We start from the raw sequence: 19,233 nt of genomic DNA, 5'->3' as shown, positions 1-19,233 counted from the left end.
TTTATTTAACCCACTGGGCCAGGTATGGACCACAGGCCAATGGCCATCTAACGTAAAAGACAACTGAGGTTTCCCAAATCTGAGTATGTTTTTATACCAGGGACCACAGCAGGATAAGTGAGATGATCTCTGACCTCATGTGCTGACTTTTAGGAATACCACATTGTGAAGAAGTCCACTCGCTCACTAAGCACAACTCAGGTGGAATCTCCCTGGAGACTCATTCGGCCGTCAGTCATCTCCATCATTGGGCTGTACAAAGAAAAGGGCAAGGTGAGCTCCTTCGTGTGCATTGTTTTGCTCTCTAGGGAAATGCTAGTATATATTTTGTAAATGATTCCTTTTTAGTGTTGTTTTTACATAAAATAAGGGTAAAGGTATAAAGAAGAATCAAGTGAGTGGCTTTTGGGTAGATTTGAGTGGATACCCTGGCATCCTTTCCCATGGCCTGCAGGCGACATCATCAAACCCATTTTGCCCTTTTGATTTCAGGCATCATCACCCGGCAGCTAGGGCACCATCAAGGGTGGGGTAAATGCCCCAGCTTGTACCACTACAGAAAGAAAATCAGATCCTGCCGCTTCAAGGAATACCCCCTTGTTATCCTTTTGAATGAATTTCATGGCATTTCCATTATCATAAGAGGAATAATGACAAGTAATTTGTTACACAAATATCAAAATAGCCATTTTGATATCCATTTGATATTATACAAAAGTAAAAGAATAAAACAGATATGGCACCTTCACAGCTATGAACTATTAATTGATCTATGTGAAACTGACATCTTTAGAGATCAAAAGATTGTCAAATGTCAGCAATTTCATATGTTTACCTGAAACTTTTCACCCTTTAATAAAATGCATGGCTGGCATAATGCAAGTGGGTCTGAGGAGGGTCATAGTGAGGGGAACATATAAATTTGCAGCTACTAACTCAGCTCCACGGGCTTCCGTCATGGCTCAGATGGTAGAGAATCCAACTGCAATGCAGGAGACCCAGGTTTGATCCTTGAGTCAGAAAGACCCTCTGAAGGGCATGGCAACCCACTCCAGTATTCTTGCCTGGAGAATTCCATGGACAGAATTCCGGGCTACAGTCCATGGGGTTGCAAAGAGTCAGACACAACTGAGGGTCTAACACTTTCACTTTAGCTCAACTCTGAGTTAAATACTACATTGGGGGTGCCCTCAGTGAAGAAGTGCGCTGACAACCTGGACCCCCATATTCTCTGCGTCCAGGGCCTTGGCTTTAGCATTGCTGGAGGTCGAGACTGCATTCGAGGACAGATGGGGATTTTTGTCAAGACCATTTTCCCAAATGGATCGGCTGCAGAGGATGGAAGACTTAAAGAAGGTAGGAGGGAACCTTCTGGTGGTCCTCGGTGAGCTCTGATCCTAGGAGAGTCTGCCCCCTGGCAAGATGTGAAGCAAATGCCTGAGTGGGTGTGGCTCTGGGCTTGGTAGTTGGATAGACTTGGGCTGAATCCAGTACTTACTCAGGACCTTGGACAATTCGAATAACCTAAGCTTCACTTTCTTCTGTTGTAAACTTGGGATATGAATACCTACCTTGAAGAACTGTTGTGAGGATTACATGAGACATTATGTGAGAAGTGGCTTGATATCTTTGTTTGGATTTTTAAATGTCTGTCTTATCCCCTTGATCTTTGAAATTGCCTTGAAAATTCCTGAGCGTTTACAGTCCATTCTTGCTTGGGGCTAGAGTACATAAACATCTGCCACCAACCCCATAGCACCTGCCATTTTTGACACACCTAAACATACTAGACAAACACTTTTTGCTCCTAGGTTTATTGAGATATAATTGATAACTGTGTGCATTGAAGGTGTACAACATGATAATTTTATACACTTATGTATTGCAAAATGATTGCCAAACAATGTTAATGAATACCTCCATCACCTCACATATTGACCTAGTGTGTGTGCATGTGCTGAAAACATTTAACATCTTCTTAACTATTTTCAAGTATATAACACAGTCTCGTTAACTATAGGCACCATGCTGTTATACCATAGATCCCCAGAACTTGTTGGTGAATCCTGATATTTTATACCTCCATCACCTCACGTATTGACCTAGTATGTGTGCATGTGATGAGAACATTTAGCATCTTTCTTAGCAATTTTCAAGTATATAATCCAGTCTCATTAACTATATGCACCAATCTGTACCTTAGATCCCCAGAACTTGTTTGTGAATCCTGATTTTTTTCTCCTTCTTATTAATATACTTCCTGCATGGAATGATTGAATCATACTATTACTAGTTACCTTCAAAAATGCTGTGACCGTTCAGTTTAGTTGGTCCAATTATATTGTGTTTAACCAGCTTATTTCTTTTAAACTGATAAGAATAAATTGGAATCTCCTTTTTTGTAGGCAGAGCAATCCCAGAAGTCTGTGTCCTAATGATAAGCCATGACCAGGCTTCATATTTTAATGGCAGAATATTTCTTTCTTTCTCAGAGGAAGGGTTAACTCCCAGGTGGTGTTTGTGTCTCATTTCCCAACAATGTACAATTCTAGCGGAGCATTTTTATAATGGATATGCCATGTGTTCACTTGATTGAAATTCATCCTGCAGTGCTAGTAGAATGGGGCAAAATGGCAGGAAAAAAATCGATAGGAGAGGTTAATAGCACTTGCTTCTCCTAAATACTGTATTTTTGTATGTATTCACTTACAATAAATAGAGGTCATCAGAATGGATTTTCAACCTGTTGAATTGATCTGTCTTTTAAGTAATCTTTAAAGATTTTCAAGAGTATGAGCGATCATTTTAATGTTTCTGCCTTTTTCCCAGGCGAAAACAAACCAAAAACCTCACCTAGTTGAGTCTTGGTTATGCCAGGTGATTTTTAAACAGATTATCTCACTTGTTTTGCAACATCTGTAATTGCATTTACAGAAAAGGCACATAACACATGGGTTCAGTACTGCTTGCCTTTTTAAACCTGTGTACGGGGTTCCTTTAATGGAATACCCCATGCGCTCCTGGGATCAGCTGTCCGTGAGAGGTGAAAAGCTGTGGTCATAGGCTGCTTTGCACTTTGTTATAAGGGAGGTCTGCTCCTGCACCATACTGCTGTGCAAGGTTCAGCTTGTGCACCTTTGTGGTGTTTCTGATGAACTGTTACTCCAAAAAATGGACCATGACACAGGAGTCCAAAGACAGAAACCAGCTTTAAGTCAGGAGAATGTCCAAGCTCTATTAGGTTCCCAGCAGACACTATCAACAACTTGAAAAATGACCTGACTGTGCCTTCTTGGAGTTGAAGATGAGTTCAGGATAGTTTGAGAGAGAAAGAGAATGAGAGCAAGAGAGAGAGAAAGAAATTTGATATTACTTTACAACAATCTCTTAGATAGAAGTGTATAATAACTTGCCAGCTTACTGACTGAGAACCTTGAACAGCATTAAAACCAAGCATCTCGACTGTGGGGCTGCACGTAGATGTGAGGCTGCCATTCCTGAAGAATATCTCATGTGTTTCCTTGTCTCAATCATTGAAGCCACTTTTCACACACCATGTCTTTCTGAAAATATAGGCTTGGCTTCGCACATGTTATGGGTGTCTGTGCTTCACCACCAGTGGGTTTAAGTTGTAAACCAAAGACTGTAAGAAAATGGTAGGAATTCAGTCTTTGTAGTTTGATTTCTAAATGTAAAACATGTATTATCAGACTTGGTAGTGGCAGGGGAGTAAGATCTTGATGCTTCCCACAGTTGTTTTAATTAAAGGTGAAAATAAAGAATTACTGCAGAACAACATGCAATGCCATTTATTGCCCCATTTTGTGACATTCCTTGGAGCTAAGCTAATGAGAGTAGATTGGAACAATAAAATTCATCTTAAAGAGTTGTAAATCAGGGACTTTGTGGTATTTTATTTAATACTGACCAAGCAGTTAGATTGGAGAAGGTGATGGCACCCCACTCCAGTACTCTTGCCTGGAAAATCCCATGGATGGAGGAGCCTGGTGGGCTGCAGTCCATGGGGTGGCCAAGAGTCAGACACGACTGAGCGACTTCACTTTCACTTTTCACTTTCATGCTTTGGAGAAGGAAATGGCAACCCACTCCAGTGTTCTTGCCTGGAGAATCCCAGGGACGGGGGAGCCTGGTGGGCTGCCGTCTATGGGGTCACACAGAGTCGGACACGACTGAAGTGACTTAGCAGTAGCAGCAGCAGCAGCAAGCAGTTAGATTCCAGTAAACTAAAGCTTGATGTTAATGTAATTCTCAAATTTGGTCACTAGGGGATGAAATCCTAGATGTAAATGGAATACCAATCAAGGGCTTGACATTTCAAGAAGCCATTCATACCTTTAAGGTAAGAACATTCTTATGGACCTCCTTTATCATAATCTTTGTTGTTCTTTATTTCATTCTGGTTTGGGTTTGGTGATTTTTTTTTTCCCATCATTTGATAAAAGGACACCCTGAATGTTTTAGCCCTTCTTCCTGTTTTCTCAGCAAATCCGGAGTGGATTGTTTGTCTTAACGGTACGCACCAAGTTACTGAGCCCAAGTCTCACACCCTGCTCCACACCCACACACATGAGCAGATCAAGCTCCCCAAACTTCAATGCCAGCGGGGGAACCTCAGCGGTGGGCAGTGATGAAGGCAGTTCATCCCTGGGTCGGAAGGCCCCCGGACCCAAGGACAGAATCGTCATGGAAGTAACCCTCAACAAAGGTGATACCAGCTTGTCCTCATTTCGTTACATTCTCTCAAATCATAATTTGTAATCTGTTCTTAGGTTCATTTTTTTTTTATATGTCTTTTTCCATGAATTGCTTCTTTGGAACATTCTGCTACCAACAACATATGGCATTCTCTAAATGGGCAGTAGGATCAAAAGGAGAGATCTTAGTCACTTCACTAAAGTGAAGAAAAGTTCCCCGTAGCACAGTTTTTTAAAGCTCTCTCTGGATGAATCACTGTGTGTCAGAGACTCATGTTAAAAACATCACTGACTAGCTGAAATCTAAGGCTAAGATAACATTTTCAAGAAGAAACAATATAGTTAAGAATATAGCTAACACCAGTAACTAAAACTCCTTGGTAACACCAAATCCTACTTCTTTTAATCTTTGCCTCCAGTGGTAGAAATATGATGAACAACTGAACAACCTAGAAATCAATGGAAGGCAAAAGAAAGCCTGAAGTTGTATATCCAGAATAGAAAATGTTATTGGGACTCTGCCTATTTCCAAAAACAGATTCAAGGAGATCCTTCAGACTAAGAAGAGAATGGAGCATCAAATAATTCACAGTCCATAGTTAGCCCCTGGTTCTGCTATAGACTCATTTCATTAAAAGAACGTGGCTCACATTGACAAAGAAAAGTAAAATTTATATCCTAAGTCTTGTCTAAAAATAAGTGGTTATTGGTCAAAGTATGCATTAATGCAGTTTCAAATTATTGATACTCCTTTTCTTTCTTTCTTTTGATTTTGTTTTCTTTCGATGATGCCTCCCACAGAGCCCAGAGTTGGCTTAGGCATCGGTGCCTGCTGCTTGGCCTTAGAAAACAGCCCTCCAGGCATCTACATTCACAGCCTTGCCCCAGGATCAGTGGCCAAGATGGAGAGCAATCTGAGGTTGGTTGTAAACCTGAGAGTTTAGAGTTCTGGTGGGTTTGTGAATATATGAATACATACATAAGATACCTGCCCTGTTACATTCCCTTGTGAAATTCTAAATGTTTATATTATTTTGCGGTCATGTAGCTAGAATTACAATCAAAAGCATCTCCAAAGATGAAAAGATAAATGAAATTTGGTTCAAGAATTCCAGATCTTGGCTTTCCCTACCAGTTCTGTTCTGTTTGGACTCAGAAGTTCAGTTTCAGAAACTTGACACAATACAAGTCTATGTAGATACCTATAATTAGCCAAATATTTTCTTTCACTTTCATATGCATTTATATAGGATTTGTATAAGCTGCTGGGAACTATTCAAAATGGTTCAGAATCACTGGATACAAGAGAGTCCTAAGATCATGCCCTTGAACAGGAGGCCTTTATTATTAAGTACAATCTCCTGAACCTTTCCTGTTGTTCCATTCCTTTTTGAGACGTGATGTCTAGATGCTTACTGTCTGAAATCACTGCGTGTCTGATTTCTCAGTTCGGCTAGTTGAGTTGTAGCTTGGGTATTCTGTTTATACAAGAGAGGTTTCGGTGTCCTATTATATAGTAATTGCAGTGGGTCTGTGCCCACCTAAACTTCACAAGAATGTACACGTATTTTATGAAGCACTCTGTGCAAACAGTATCATCTTTCTCCCCTCTAAGTTTTTAAGTCCTTGAGCAGTTGAGGAATTATCAAAATGACATTCCTTGAGGTTGCCATTTTGAGGCCCTGTTAATAGATTATATTATGTTTTTAGTTAATCATCAGAGTGAATTTCCATATCAAAAAAAATTGAGCAAATCATCCAAAGTACATTAAAGAAAATATACTTTTAGAACCCAAGGAAAAAAATCCTTTAATGACATCCCAAGATGATGTTTCTTTCTTGAATGGTTCCATATGTCTGGAGCCTGCCAAATGACCATTCTTCAAACCCCACATAAAGACTCTTTGTTTTCTCATACTGAGTTCTCTCTCTATAATTTCAAGTCAAAATGGGCATCTTGTCCCCAATTTCTCATTTGTTCAAATCTGAAACGTTTTTACAAATTATTGGGTAACCTTTGAGCTTCAGATATTTCCTTCTTAAATTATATTACAATAATCATTTCAATATGGTAGGGAAAAAGAAACTGGTGGTGGTCGAGGGACTATCACTTGATGAGCAAAAGGTAGGCAAACCTGAGTTCAGCAGTGTGTGACATCTGGGTGACCTCTCTGAGCCCGTGGCCTTATCTACATAACAGGAATAATAATACCTAGTCAAAGCATTGTTGCATAAATTTCTTTTTATAGTCCTTGGCCTACAATACATGTTGGAGTAATAGTAACCTTCATTGTTGTCTTTATTATCAATTTACTTATTATCAACTTTACTACTTCTGAAAATGCAGGTAGATACCCATAATGGTCTTTGTCAGTTTAAAACCTAATGTGTTTATGAGGGTTTTGCCTTTTTATACATATGCAAAGATGCAAGGATATCATTTGCTTCTTAAAAGTATTCAGAAAAGATTTCGTATTATATAAACCACTCCCAGAAGGAAGTCTTGTGAAAAACTGTTACCGCAGAGAGTTGATCATGTTGTCCTCCCTAGCCGCGGAGATCAAATCCTGGAAGTGAACTCTGTCAATGTCCGCCATGCTGCTTTAAGCAAAGTCCACTCCATCTTGAGCAAATGCCCCCCAGGACCCGTTCGCCTGGTCATCGGCCGGCACCCTAATCCAAAGGTGAAGTATCTCACACTGTCCTAAGTATGGGAAGACAGCTGTTTGTCCAGTAGCAATGGCACACGTGTTCCTATGACCATGCAGAGGCTTTGATAAGACCATTCACCCAGCTGGGGATGGGAATCAGCCTGTGGCCACCCAGTGACCAAGGTAACTGATAACACTTGGGAAATGAATTATTGATCTGGACTTCATCTTCACACTCAGAACATTTTATTAGAAAATGTTGACGGTATTATTGGTGAATTTAAAGTTAGTGGAAGGTGGGAGTGCTAAGTATGGAAGGTAGAGTTCTGAGTAACCCCCGCTGGCTGTTCGATCTCTGGTGAGATACTTAGCCTTTTCAGGTTTCTGCATCCAGAAAATCAGAAAGTATTGAAGTTGATGCTCTGTCTAGGCCATCCTTGACCTGAGCCAAATACTTGTGTGATTAATGCTTAAGAGCCCACTAATTTTCTTCCAGCATCAGTATCACACTGTTCCGCCACACTAACTTGCAGATAATCATAGCCCGTGTATTGGGGACCTCTGCTGTTTACTTTGGAGAAGGTAATGGCAACCAACCCCAGTATCCTTGCCTGGGAAATCTCAAGGACAGAGGAGCCTGGTGGGCTTCAGTCTGTGGAGTTGCAGAGTTGGACATGACTAAAGTGACTTAGCATGCATGCATGCTGTTTACTTGGTTGTATCTCTTCTACTTAGACGACTGCTTTTAATTTTTTAAGCTAACCACAGGACACTTTGGCAAGTTCAACTCAACCCATTTTGAAAGCTGTTTTTAGTTGTTTTTGAGTACTCCAGGTAAAATTCTTAAAATCAGCTTGTCTCCAACATGGTAATCTGTTTTTCTCACCCCTTTAAAATCTGACCTTTCAACAACTCAGAATGCCCATTTAGACCATCAACTCTTCCCATGCCTGACATGTGGCTACTGTCCACTTTGTATTATTTGTAGAGTTATTTGCTTACGTCCTGAATGGTCCCAGGCTGCTATACTGGATGGACTCTTATGCTAGTTTACAAGTAAGAAGTTTGTACCAGGAGACCTGGCAGGTTCTCCCATGTGGCGCTTCTGAGATTTCTTCAGTGCGGTAATTTTAGGGGGTCATTTTCACTGTCTCAGCAGTGTTCGCTTGTTATTCGTCCAGTTGCATGCTGTGCATGCTGAGTCACTTGAGCCATGTCTGACTCTTTGCAACCCCATGGATTGTAGCCCACCAGGCTCCTCTGTCCATGAGATTCTCCATGCAAGAACATTAGAGTGGGTTGCTGTGCACTCCTTCAGGGGACCTTCCCAACCCAAGGATCAAACCCATGTCTCTTTGATCTCTTGCGTTGGCGGCAGGTCCTTTACCACTAGCGCCACCTGGGAAGCCCTGACCGTCCGGTTTCCCCTATACAAATAACCACTGCAAAGGTGTGACTCTGTGCCTTGATTTGGGACAGAGCTGTCAGTCAAGCTCCTTGGACCTTGATTGCTGATTCAAACTCAGCCCCGCTACTTCCCCCACCCCCACTCCCTGGTTGTTTTCTCCTGTTTTCAAGCATTTTTTTTTTTTTAAGTCTTACTGAAGTAGTTACAATATTGCTTCTGTTTTCTCGGCCCAGAGGCATGTGGAATCTTAGCACCCCGACCAGGGATCCAACCTACACACACACCCCTTCCCCAACACCAGAAGGTGAGGTCCCAACCACTGGACCACCCAGGAAACTCCTACAAGCATTCTTAAAATTGTCTTACATAAAAGCTACTTGAATAAATATCATTTATAGAAAATCAAGTCCCGCTTCCACCTTTTCCTATTTTTTCTCCGTTTCTCCCTTCTGTTCTGTAGTCCTGCCTTTGCCTGGCAATCTGCTCTACTGTGTCCCCCTGCCGTCCCCTGAGCTCTCTCTGGGACACTTTTTTTTTTTTTTCATTTTTTTTTTTTTTCATTTTAAAATCTTTAATTCTTACATGTGTTCCCAAACATGAACCCCCCTCCCACCTCCCTCCCCATAACATCTCTGTGGGTCATCCCCATGCACCTCTCTGGGACACTTTTAACCCTGCTTTGACTCACAGTCTCAACTCCTCCCTCCAGGGTTCTCCCTTGGATTCCACCACCCTCGTGGCCACACTGCTCTCACCTTAGGAAGCAGTCCAGCAAGCCGTGGCTGCTGACCCAGCCCATCCCTCAGCAACATTAGAGAAAATTAAGTTCTCCATGGTTTGCAGTCTGTTGGCTTCAAGGCATCTCTGACTTCAAAATCCATTCCAACCTCACACAAGTCATGATTTGTTGGTCAGCCTAATCTTACCCCAAAGCATCTGCCTAATTTGCCAATACAATCAAACATCGAAATGGCATTCCAGCGCAAAGCAAAACAGTCCTGGTCTACTGGTGGTCTATGATTCCGTGGAATATATGAGTTGACTCATGTTTCTAGCCGTGGTAAAATGGTCGTCAGGATGGTGCTGGAGATAGAGAAGAAACCAAATTTCGGTATTTGTTTGACTGGATTTCATGTTTCCTCCTAGGTAAACATCGTGTTCTTAGTTGTAACATCATACTATATTTTCCTTTTGGTCAAGATTCCATTTTACGTTTAATGTATTTTTGCACCACTTATCCCAACATCTCATGCCAATGGTACATTTTGATACTAAATGTATGTGCTTCTTAGTTTTCATGCTGTTCCAAGAGAAATACCACGAGGATTTTCTTCTCTTCTGTTTCTCATAATGACTGAAGCAGTGGCCGCCCAATTGGAATATTCAAACCCTCCAGGTTTAGACAAGCTAAGATTTGGACCTGCCCGTGTGGCAGATTCTAGCTGACGTTAAGTAGAAGAAAGTAATAGATGTCCATTATTAATTGATACTGGGGCTTTCAGCATGATTAGAGTTATCCAGGAAATCTTTCACTTGTTTTAAACCCCAACCATTTTTCTCCCACTCAAAAATAATTGCAAATATTCAAAGTCTAAGGTCAAGAAAAGTCTGCAGCCATTTTTAATGGCTCATTTATACAGAATTACTTTTTGGTTTATGAAGATATGTGTGGGAGCATGCATGTTTGTCTGCATGCAAGTGTGTACACGTTTTATTTCCTGTGAAGACGATTAGAAATTATTACACAAAGTCCCTGACGTGTTGATGGTTGATGTGTTAGGTTAAAGTATAATGCTGAATCCTGTATAGAAATGTTCATTTACTTAAGGCAGATTGCTGTGCTTATCCAAATATTATTTTTTATAAATGTTATTTTAATACACATAATTACTGTCCTACATTTAAAATATTCTTACCTTTTAAAAAAAACTATACAAGTCCTGTAGTTGCTTTTTAAATATCTCATAGTTTATCACGTATCAGGCTTTTTAAAAACCTTCCCATGAAGGACTTCGCTGGCGGTCCATTGGTTAAGACTCCGTGCTTCCACTGCAGAAGGTATAGGTTCAGTCCCTGGTTGGGGAACTAAGATCCCACATGCCATGTGGCACAGTCAAAAAAAAAAATTAAGAAAAATTAAAAAAATAAAAATCTTCCATGAATAATTACAGTTATGGATAACAACTGTTGGTGGAGTGGGAGGGGGGCATGGAGGAATCCATGAGTTTACCATGCCACCAAAAAATATGGCAGGAAAAGAGAATTATAAATTCACTATTTTTGAAAACTTCATTATAATAACTGATTCAGCAAGAATATGAATGATGCTAAAACCATTGAGTGGAAATATATTGGGAAGCAGGATAAAACAGTCTCAAACTGTCTCCTGCCAGATTACTCATTAATGGCAACAACACAACAAATCCTGTGGAGAAATCTGGTGAAACCCTAAACAAGTGGTCAGAGTTATCATCAGTTACGAAATACGCTGATCCTGTGATATACCGAAAAAGAAACAGTTTTTATAATTCTGTAGTTTTTCTGCCCCCAAAGGCATCACCTAAATCTAAGCATGAAGGAACTATTGGACAGCTTGTAACTGATGGTTTGGATTGGCCTAGTGTCTTTCAGACTATCAAAGGCTCAGAATTATTTTGGATTATAAATAGACATATAAAGGAGAATAAATAGACATGAGTACAGGATTTTGAATTCTAGGTTGCCTGATACACACCCCTCCCCCCAAAAAACCTTTTCTCTAAAGCATGACTGGGCAGAGAAGTTGGTGACGGGCCGCTAAGGCCCATCGCAGATAAGGAGCTTGCTCCGGAATATAAATCGGTCACATCACTGTGCACACTATTTACTTCATTTGACATTTAAACCTCGCGAGATGTTGATGAAAGCAGCTGAGTACTGATTTGCATTCTCAGGGAAAACGCTTATCTCATCCCAGGCTGGCATCAAACTTTCTGTGAATTATTTCCAGCCTCAAGACACACTTTGAGAAGCATTTCTGAAGAATAGTCCTAGGGATGTGAAATTCGACCATCATTTTTATCAATGTTAAATTTGCTGAACTTGATAATAGTACCAAGATTATTTAAGAGAATGTCCTTGTTTTCGGGAGATACTTACTAAATTATTTACAGGTGAAGGGTCATGATGTCTGGAACTAACTCCCAAATGGTTTAGTAAAAAGTTGTGTGTGTGTGAGAAGATAAAGTACAAGTGTGAATGTGGAATGTTGAAAAAAAAAAAAGTGAGTATAGTTGAAGAGTATACTATCCTGGTGCTATTCTTGCAAATTTTATGTAAGTTTGAAATTGTTTAAGCTTAGGAAAAAAGAGAATGAGACGTGAGTGTTCTAGAGAGAGGCACAAGTCAGCCATGTTGTTGGTAACCAGCAATGAATGTTTGCTTTATGAGCTTGGGTATCAGCTGAAGGTCTGGGTTTGAATCCAGTGTTTGAAGCAGTCCATTAACCCAGCTGTTAATGGATATAATAACTACGCATATGCCCTGGTTTATTGCTTCAAAGGGTGGTCATAGTCTTTGGTCTTGCAATTTTCCTCTTTATCTGAGCTCCAGCCTCTGACTCTGGTCCTAGCTACTTTTATTGGGGAAAAATAAATAAATAAAACCATCTAATTTGTGCTTTCTGCTGACAATCAGGTTTCCGAGCAGGAAATGGATGAAGTGATAGCACGCAGCACTTATCAGGAGAGCAAAGAGGCCAGTTCCTCTCCTGGCTTAGGTACTGTAACTGCACATCTTCATTCAACATTCAGAAGAGTCTCTCATTACGTTCCCCCCGGGGGCACTCCCCTGCGCAGTATTATTGGAGTCTTGGTAATTACCGGGTTTGGCAGAAGTAGCTGTCAAAGAGATTCCATGCTTTCCCATAGCGGCTGCTTTTGATTTCTACAGTTATTTAACGTGCTGTATTAAAGTTCCAGCCATGCACGCTTTTTCTACTGCTTTAAGATAATTTGCAAAAATGAGTTAGCATTTCAGGTGTTTATGTACAATTCATGTTAAGTAGAACATGAATTCTACTTCATTCCAAGTAGAAATGAAACGCTACTAAATTACCAGTTGTTTTGGTAGGCACCAGGTACAATCCAGCCAAAAACCTGGAGTTTCTTTATATGAATTAAAAGTTTCAACTGAAAGGTAACAGGCTACAAAAATCATGATTTTCCTCCTTCTTAAGTGGAAAGTTCAGTCATAGGAGGATTGCCCTAGTAAGAATTTCGCATGAATTTAAAACATGAAACTTAGCACCAAGTTGGAAAAGTAATGTTTCCTGTAGAGTGGGAACCTCAAGGGACTCTGCTGATGTGTCTGAACTCGAGATATTACTGATATTAAGACTGATGTCAGGAGGAAACTGAGACATGAGTTACTGGTTGTCAAAGGAAAAGGAAGGCATACGGTTTTTTGGCAACCAAGAAGTACCCTAATTATTTGCATCCATAATTAATATATTGAAAGTGGGCACAGCCATAATGGACTCTTTATTCAACTCACTCATTCTCCTGAACTGCCTGAAGGCTGTCCTCTCATAATCCCAATATATTCACTCAGTCATTTATAAAAGATTTTACTAAGCTATGATCCTTAAACTCAAAATCTTTTTGCTCATGGAATATAATTTAAAATCTCCATGCTGAGTCTTTTTGTCCTTCAACTAAAAACTAAGATAGATATTCAGCCCTCTCCCTCTTTCTTTCATGAGTTTTTTGAGTGCTGTTCCTTTCTTCATTCATCCTTCAATCCATTTATCAAATGTCACTGAACACTTCCTAGATCCTAGTGCTAAGCCCTGCAGGGCCCGATCAGTGATAGGTAAATAGTCGAAGAAGAAGAGAACAGGCATCCACTTGTAATTAAATTATATTATGCATATGGAAATTGGTATATGGGCAGTATAAAATACTTCTGAAATGCAGAGGAAGTTACTTCCAACTATTAATAGGATCACCATGGAGTCAGTAGCATATGAGGGCTTGAAGCTTGAGAAGAATCTTGGGAGGTGGGATGGGTACCCAATAGACTGCATGCACGTCCATTCCCACACATGTGGTCCCTCCGTGCCTATTGAGCAGAGAGGGTTTTGTTTAATATGTCTGGCTCCTTCTTTTCCTGTTAAGAAGGTGAGCCTATTTGTAAGGATTTGAGCTTCATTGTTTTTACAGTATGGTAAACTTTTCCCCAACAGGTACCCCCTTGAAGAGTCCTTCTTTTGCAAAAAAGGTGAGTCAAGAAAAGGCACTTTGCTGCCTTGCTGTACTGGTTCAGTTCAGTTCAGTCGCTCAGTTGTGTCCAACTCTTTGCAGCCCCATAGACTGCAGCATGCCAGGCTTCCCTGTCTATCACCAACTCCTGGAGCCTACTCAAACTCATGTCCATTGAGTCAGTGATGCCATCCAACCATCTCATCCTCTGTCATCCCCTTCTCCTTCAATCTTTCCCAGCATCAGGGTCTTTTCAAATAAGTCAGTTCTTCGCATCAGGTGGCCAGAGTATTGGAGTTTAAGCTTCAGCATCAGTCCTTCCAGTGAACACCCAGGACTGATCTCCTTTAGGATGGACTGATTGGATCTCCTTGCTGTCCAAAGGACTCTCAAGAGTCTTCTCCAACACTACAATTCAAAAGCCAATTCTTTGGCACTCAGTTTTCTTTATAGTCCAGCTCTCACATCTGTACATGACTACTGGAAAAACCAGAGCTTTGACTAGACAGACCTTTGTTCTGGAGCTCATAAATCAAACCATAGCGTCCAACCTGTACTTCTGCCCATGAGTCATCTTGGCCATTTTACACAGCAAACAGCAAAAATGTCCATTTGAGAACAAGTGTATAAATGTCAGTTTCTTTTATTAAATATTCATCCAGGAAAAGAACAGAACAACAAAATAAAAGAACTGAGCTACAGTTTGAAAAATAACTGCCCCCCCCCCTTTTTTTAAATAAAGGGGTCTGGGCCAGTTTGGGGAGGGCATCTGCAACTTTAAGGAATCTTTCTTAGCTGGCTGTTTCGAAAACCCAGTAGATTAGAGAACAAGAGTCAAACTCGCCTGTTTTGTTGTTTCATCAGTAGGCTGAACCAGTGGCTTGGAATTCCATTCCTCCTCCTATCTCCTCCCCCAGTCTTCTTCCTGGGATAGCTGATGCATTGCTGCTGTGGTTTTTCTGATCGCAGCCAAAAACGTATTTCTTAAAAACATTGTCTGGCAGCAGTTGCCTTTTAATTCATTCATTGTTTAATTTAGTGATCCTAAAGTAAATGGAGGTGGGCGTTTACTATCACAGCTGTTTTGAGTGACCGCAGATGAGAACAAAGTGCTTTCGGGAAGATGGGACACAATTACTATTTAAAATAAACCACGCTGGAGCATCTTCCTCATCTAGCACTGCCTTCTTCAACAGGACTCCCTGATTTCTGAATCTGAACTCTCCCAGTACTTTGCTCACGATGCCCCAGGCCCACTGTCTGACTTCATGGTGGCCGGCTCTGAAGACGAGGACCCTCCAGGGAGCGGCGGCAGCAGCAGCTCCGCGGAGCCCCCTGGCACATCCCGTAAGCCCTGACTCTTCTGACTCCATGATGCGTTGGTTTACACATCACGGTGCTGGGGTACAGAAAGAGAACTGGAGCCCACACCCATGGTTGAGTAGGAGCCACCTTTCTACCCTGACAAAGGGCAGAGTTTGAACTTGGGAAAGGCAATGCACTCCTAGTGACCGGCCTCCCCACTCCTGCAGTCAACAGGCTGGGTGCACAGTCTGTACCCCAAGTGTGGAAAGCTAAACTGTCCCCATGTTGGGATGCTATTTACACAGTGTAGTCTTGGAATTTGTGGCATTGAATTGTGGCTGATAACCTGATGGCCTTATGTTTCAGGGGAATCCTAACCAAATTCTTCACTAGACCCTAAACTTAATTCTTTTTAGAAGGCAGCGAGTGAATGATTTAGAATGTATGAGACAGATGTTACCATATGGGTTTTACTTTTTTTAAGAAAAAGACCTCATTGATTATTTTCTCAGCATAATCTGAAATAATGACCTGATGTGAACTGCATTGACTCCTCACTCCCACCAGTGTGGTTTCCTTTTGCTCATTTCTAATGTCTGAATAAGAAAATCCCCTGTCTCAGACGAGGCAGACAAGAACCTGTCTAGCTCGTTTGGAGCAGACCACGTGCTTCCTCCAGGCTCTGATAGAAACGCTCTAAGGCGGAAGCACGTGTAATTTTTCACTATGTTTAACGAGATGCGAAGAGTTTGCAGAGCTCCCACGCCTTCCTTCCCTTCCCAGGTTGCAGTTTATAAATGATATGTAGTCTTAGGCTTCAGCTCACCACGCTCTCGGAGCTCACGCACCCATTAATCAAGCCCGCCTCCCTCCTGCCTGTGAAGGAAGGACCTCAGGTGATAAGAAGGCCCAGGTGTGCGGGACTTGTTGATCCCAGGGCATCCTTCCCTGGGGAGTATTTGGAGCAGCATTTAGGTTGAACCCAGTAACGTGTTAGATATCATGGATGTTGACAAGTTACACACTTCTGTCTCTAGGCAGCACACATGTGTAAGTTGAACAATCCAGAGGTTAAGTTTAAAAAAAAAAAATGAAAAAACAGTAGGCAGAGGAGAGAAGAAAGTTGGCTCTCACTGTAAGCAGATCCCAAGAAACTGTCGTTTATGCCTAGTGACCAGTGGCCGGAAGGTGTACCTGGCATCTGTGAACGTGGAAATGCTCGGGGGGGTTAGATTAAAAGACCACACCAGATCGAAAGCTGTTTCACTTGTCTTTTCTTCTTCCAACTCCAGCAGCTCACAAGGAGCCAGGAAAAGCCAGGGCCAACAGCCTTGTGTCTCTCGGAAGCCAACGGGCCTCTGGGCTCTTCCACAAGCAGGTGACAATTGCCAGGCAAGCCAGTCTTCCTGGGAGCCCAGAGGTCCTCCGGAACCCCCTCCTCCGCCAGAGGAGGGTGGGCTGCTCTGATGACGACGCCAGCGATGAGGAAGAGTTTGATGGCGAAGGCGACTGTATTTCCCTCCCAGGGACCCTCTCAGGTCCCAGCAGGCCGCTGACAGAGGACGACTCTACACGTGTTTCAACAGCCTCTTCCAAGGTCACAGGTATCAACCGAGAGGAACACCCCAAGAAAACACTGGTCAGCAAGGCCTCCTCGGTGCCTCTCCTCGGCAGCTCGCTGGACTTCCAGGAGAGCCTCCCAGGAGGCGTGCGGGACCCCCTTTCCCATGCACCCAGCCTGCTGGTCCCATCAGAGGCCCCCAAGGGTAGCCCTGGCTGCTCAGGGAGGAAGGAACTGTCAGGATCGAGGAGCTCGCCCAAACTGGAGTGCAGAGCTGGGACAGGCACCCAGGGTCCAGCAAGCACAGACAGCTCCAGTTCCCTCCAGCAGATTGACAGCCTGGGGTCCAGGCACAAGCCCGTGACCAGGGTCAGCCCACACCGCAAGAGGCCTGAGGCTGAGGCCAGGCCTAGCAGCACAGAGGCAGCACAGCTGACCGATGGAGCCAGTGACCCATGCGGTGCGGACTTGAAAGTCCAGGATAGTTCCAACCAAGTGACCGTGACTGGTTATCGGCCAGGAGGAACTGTGGAGAAGGTAACTGATTTCTTAGTTACTTGGGATCCAGTGAGTCTTGTATGAATGAGTACGGAGCATGCTATAAAGCAGGGGTCCCCAACCTCCAGGATCCAATGCCTGATGTGCCTGATAATCTGATGTAATAATAACAGCAATAAAGTACACAATAAATGTCATCCTTTTGAATCATCCTGAAACCACACCCACCCCCATACCAGTCTGTGGAAAACTTATCTTCCACAAAACTGGTCCCCGGTGCCAAAAAAGTTGGGGACCACTGCTCTAAAGCATAAGGAAATCTGCCTGAAATAAAGGATAACGATTGGAGAATCATCTTTCAATAGAGTCATTCATTTCGACATACTAAGTGCTTGGGAGCCTAGTAATATATCACCAGATTGGTGGGGGGAGGTGCCTCAGTGTTGAGTCATGAGATCATGCGGCCGAAAGATATAATCCCTCTCTTCCCATACATGGGGCCTCTGGTTGATGATGGAAAGGCAGTGCGAGGCAGATGCAGGAAACCCCTGGGTCTGGGACCAGCTTCTCCACTGACTAGTTGGTGGTCACTTAGGCAGTAACTTGCCAAGTTACTGATCTTTCTGAACAACAGTTGTCTGGACTGTAAAATAGGGATGTTGCCGTCTTCCCTGATCATCTCACAGTCAGGGTGACCATCAAATACAGGTTAACAGTGCTTATGTCTGGCAGTCAAGGTTCTGCTTGATCCTTATTTTTTCAGACTTTCCACAGTGATGATGTATAGCTACTCCTACCCTTGTTGTATCACATGAAGTAATGGACATGAATTCACTGAGAAATGTATAATGTACCACAGTAAATGCAAGTTAATATTGTTGATGTTTCTACTTGTTTACCAGTATGTTAGAATGGACCAGAATATCAAACTGCCCATTTTTAAAAAAAAATTTAATATACCTCCACTTTAGCAAGGAGAGGGTAAGAGAAACAAACATTATTTAGTCTCTTCAGCATAAATACTTTCACTCAGAGCGGAGAATCTGAGATGCCTTATAAGGCTGTCCAGGCATGCCTCTGAGATAATGCAGGTTCGGTTCCAGAGCACTGCAATCAAGCGGATGTCGCAATAACGTCAGTCAAGTGTTTGGCTTCCCAGTGCATATAAAAGTTACGTTTACACGATACTGGAGTCTATTAATTGTGCAATAGCATTATGCCTCTAAAAATAATGTACATACCTTAATTCAAAAATATTTTATTATTAAAAATTGTTAACTATCTGAGCCTTCAGTTGAAATATAAATCTTTTTGCAACAGTAACATCAAAGATCACAGATCACCATAACAAATGTAACAGTGAAAAAATGTAAGATATTGTGAGAAACAGCAAAATATGAGAGACACAAAATATGATGGAAGTGAACAAATGCTGTTCGAAAAATGGCACCAACATACCCGTTCAGTGCAGGGTTGTCACAGACCGTCAACCTGTAAAACGTGCAGTATCTGTGAAGTGCAATTTTTATGCCTGTATTTATAAAGATGTGTTTTCAAGTGATTTGTAAAACGTATAATACATGTAAAGAGAAGCAGAACATACAAAGTCATAAAAACTAATCTCGGCAGAAGGGTTTGTTTTTAAGCTTATAGAAAAAGTAGAAACATACGCCTTTTTTTTTCCTTCTAAAAATTATTATTACCTCCAACTAGTAAATGTAGTTTAAAATGTCATGTTCAGCTAAAGGGTAAACCTCTTCCTTTTAAGGGTATTACAAATTTTGAATAACGCAGTTCAGTTCAGTCACTCAGTATTGTCCGACTCTTTGCAACCCCATGAATCGCAGCACGCCAG

The 19,233-nt window shown here is 41.9% G+C and overlaps 1 protein-coding gene across 1 annotated transcript in view; it reads left to right on the top strand.

The window, feature by feature from the left end:
• The window catches only part of PDZD2 (PDZ domain containing 2), a 266,122-nt gene that overhangs the window by 222,731 nt on the left and 24,158 nt on the right, over positions 1 to 19,233 (top strand). The window contains exons 8-17 of the mRNA XM_052659129.1: positions 154 to 273; positions 1,242 to 1,356; positions 4,287 to 4,360; positions 4,504 to 4,726; positions 5,517 to 5,634; positions 7,267 to 7,399; positions 12,450 to 12,531; positions 13,999 to 14,033; positions 15,211 to 15,361; positions 16,612 to 17,417. Of these exons, the coding sequence (XP_052515089.1) occupies positions 154 to 273; positions 1,242 to 1,356; positions 4,287 to 4,360; positions 4,504 to 4,726; positions 5,517 to 5,634; positions 7,267 to 7,399; positions 12,450 to 12,531; positions 13,999 to 14,033; positions 15,211 to 15,361; positions 16,612 to 17,417 (1,857 nt within the window). The remainder of the gene's footprint in view (positions 1 to 153; positions 274 to 1,241; positions 1,357 to 4,286; positions 4,361 to 4,503; positions 4,727 to 5,516; positions 5,635 to 7,266; positions 7,400 to 12,449; positions 12,532 to 13,998; positions 14,034 to 15,210; positions 15,362 to 16,611; positions 17,418 to 19,233) is intronic.

This window comes from Budorcas taxicolor, chromosome 20 (assembly GCF_023091745.1).
Source record: "Budorcas taxicolor isolate Tak-1 chromosome 20, Takin1.1, whole genome shotgun sequence".
NCBI classification, from domain to species: domain Eukaryota; kingdom Metazoa; phylum Chordata; class Mammalia; order Artiodactyla; family Bovidae; genus Budorcas; species Budorcas taxicolor.
This window is presented reverse-complemented; position numbering and strand designations above follow the sequence as displayed.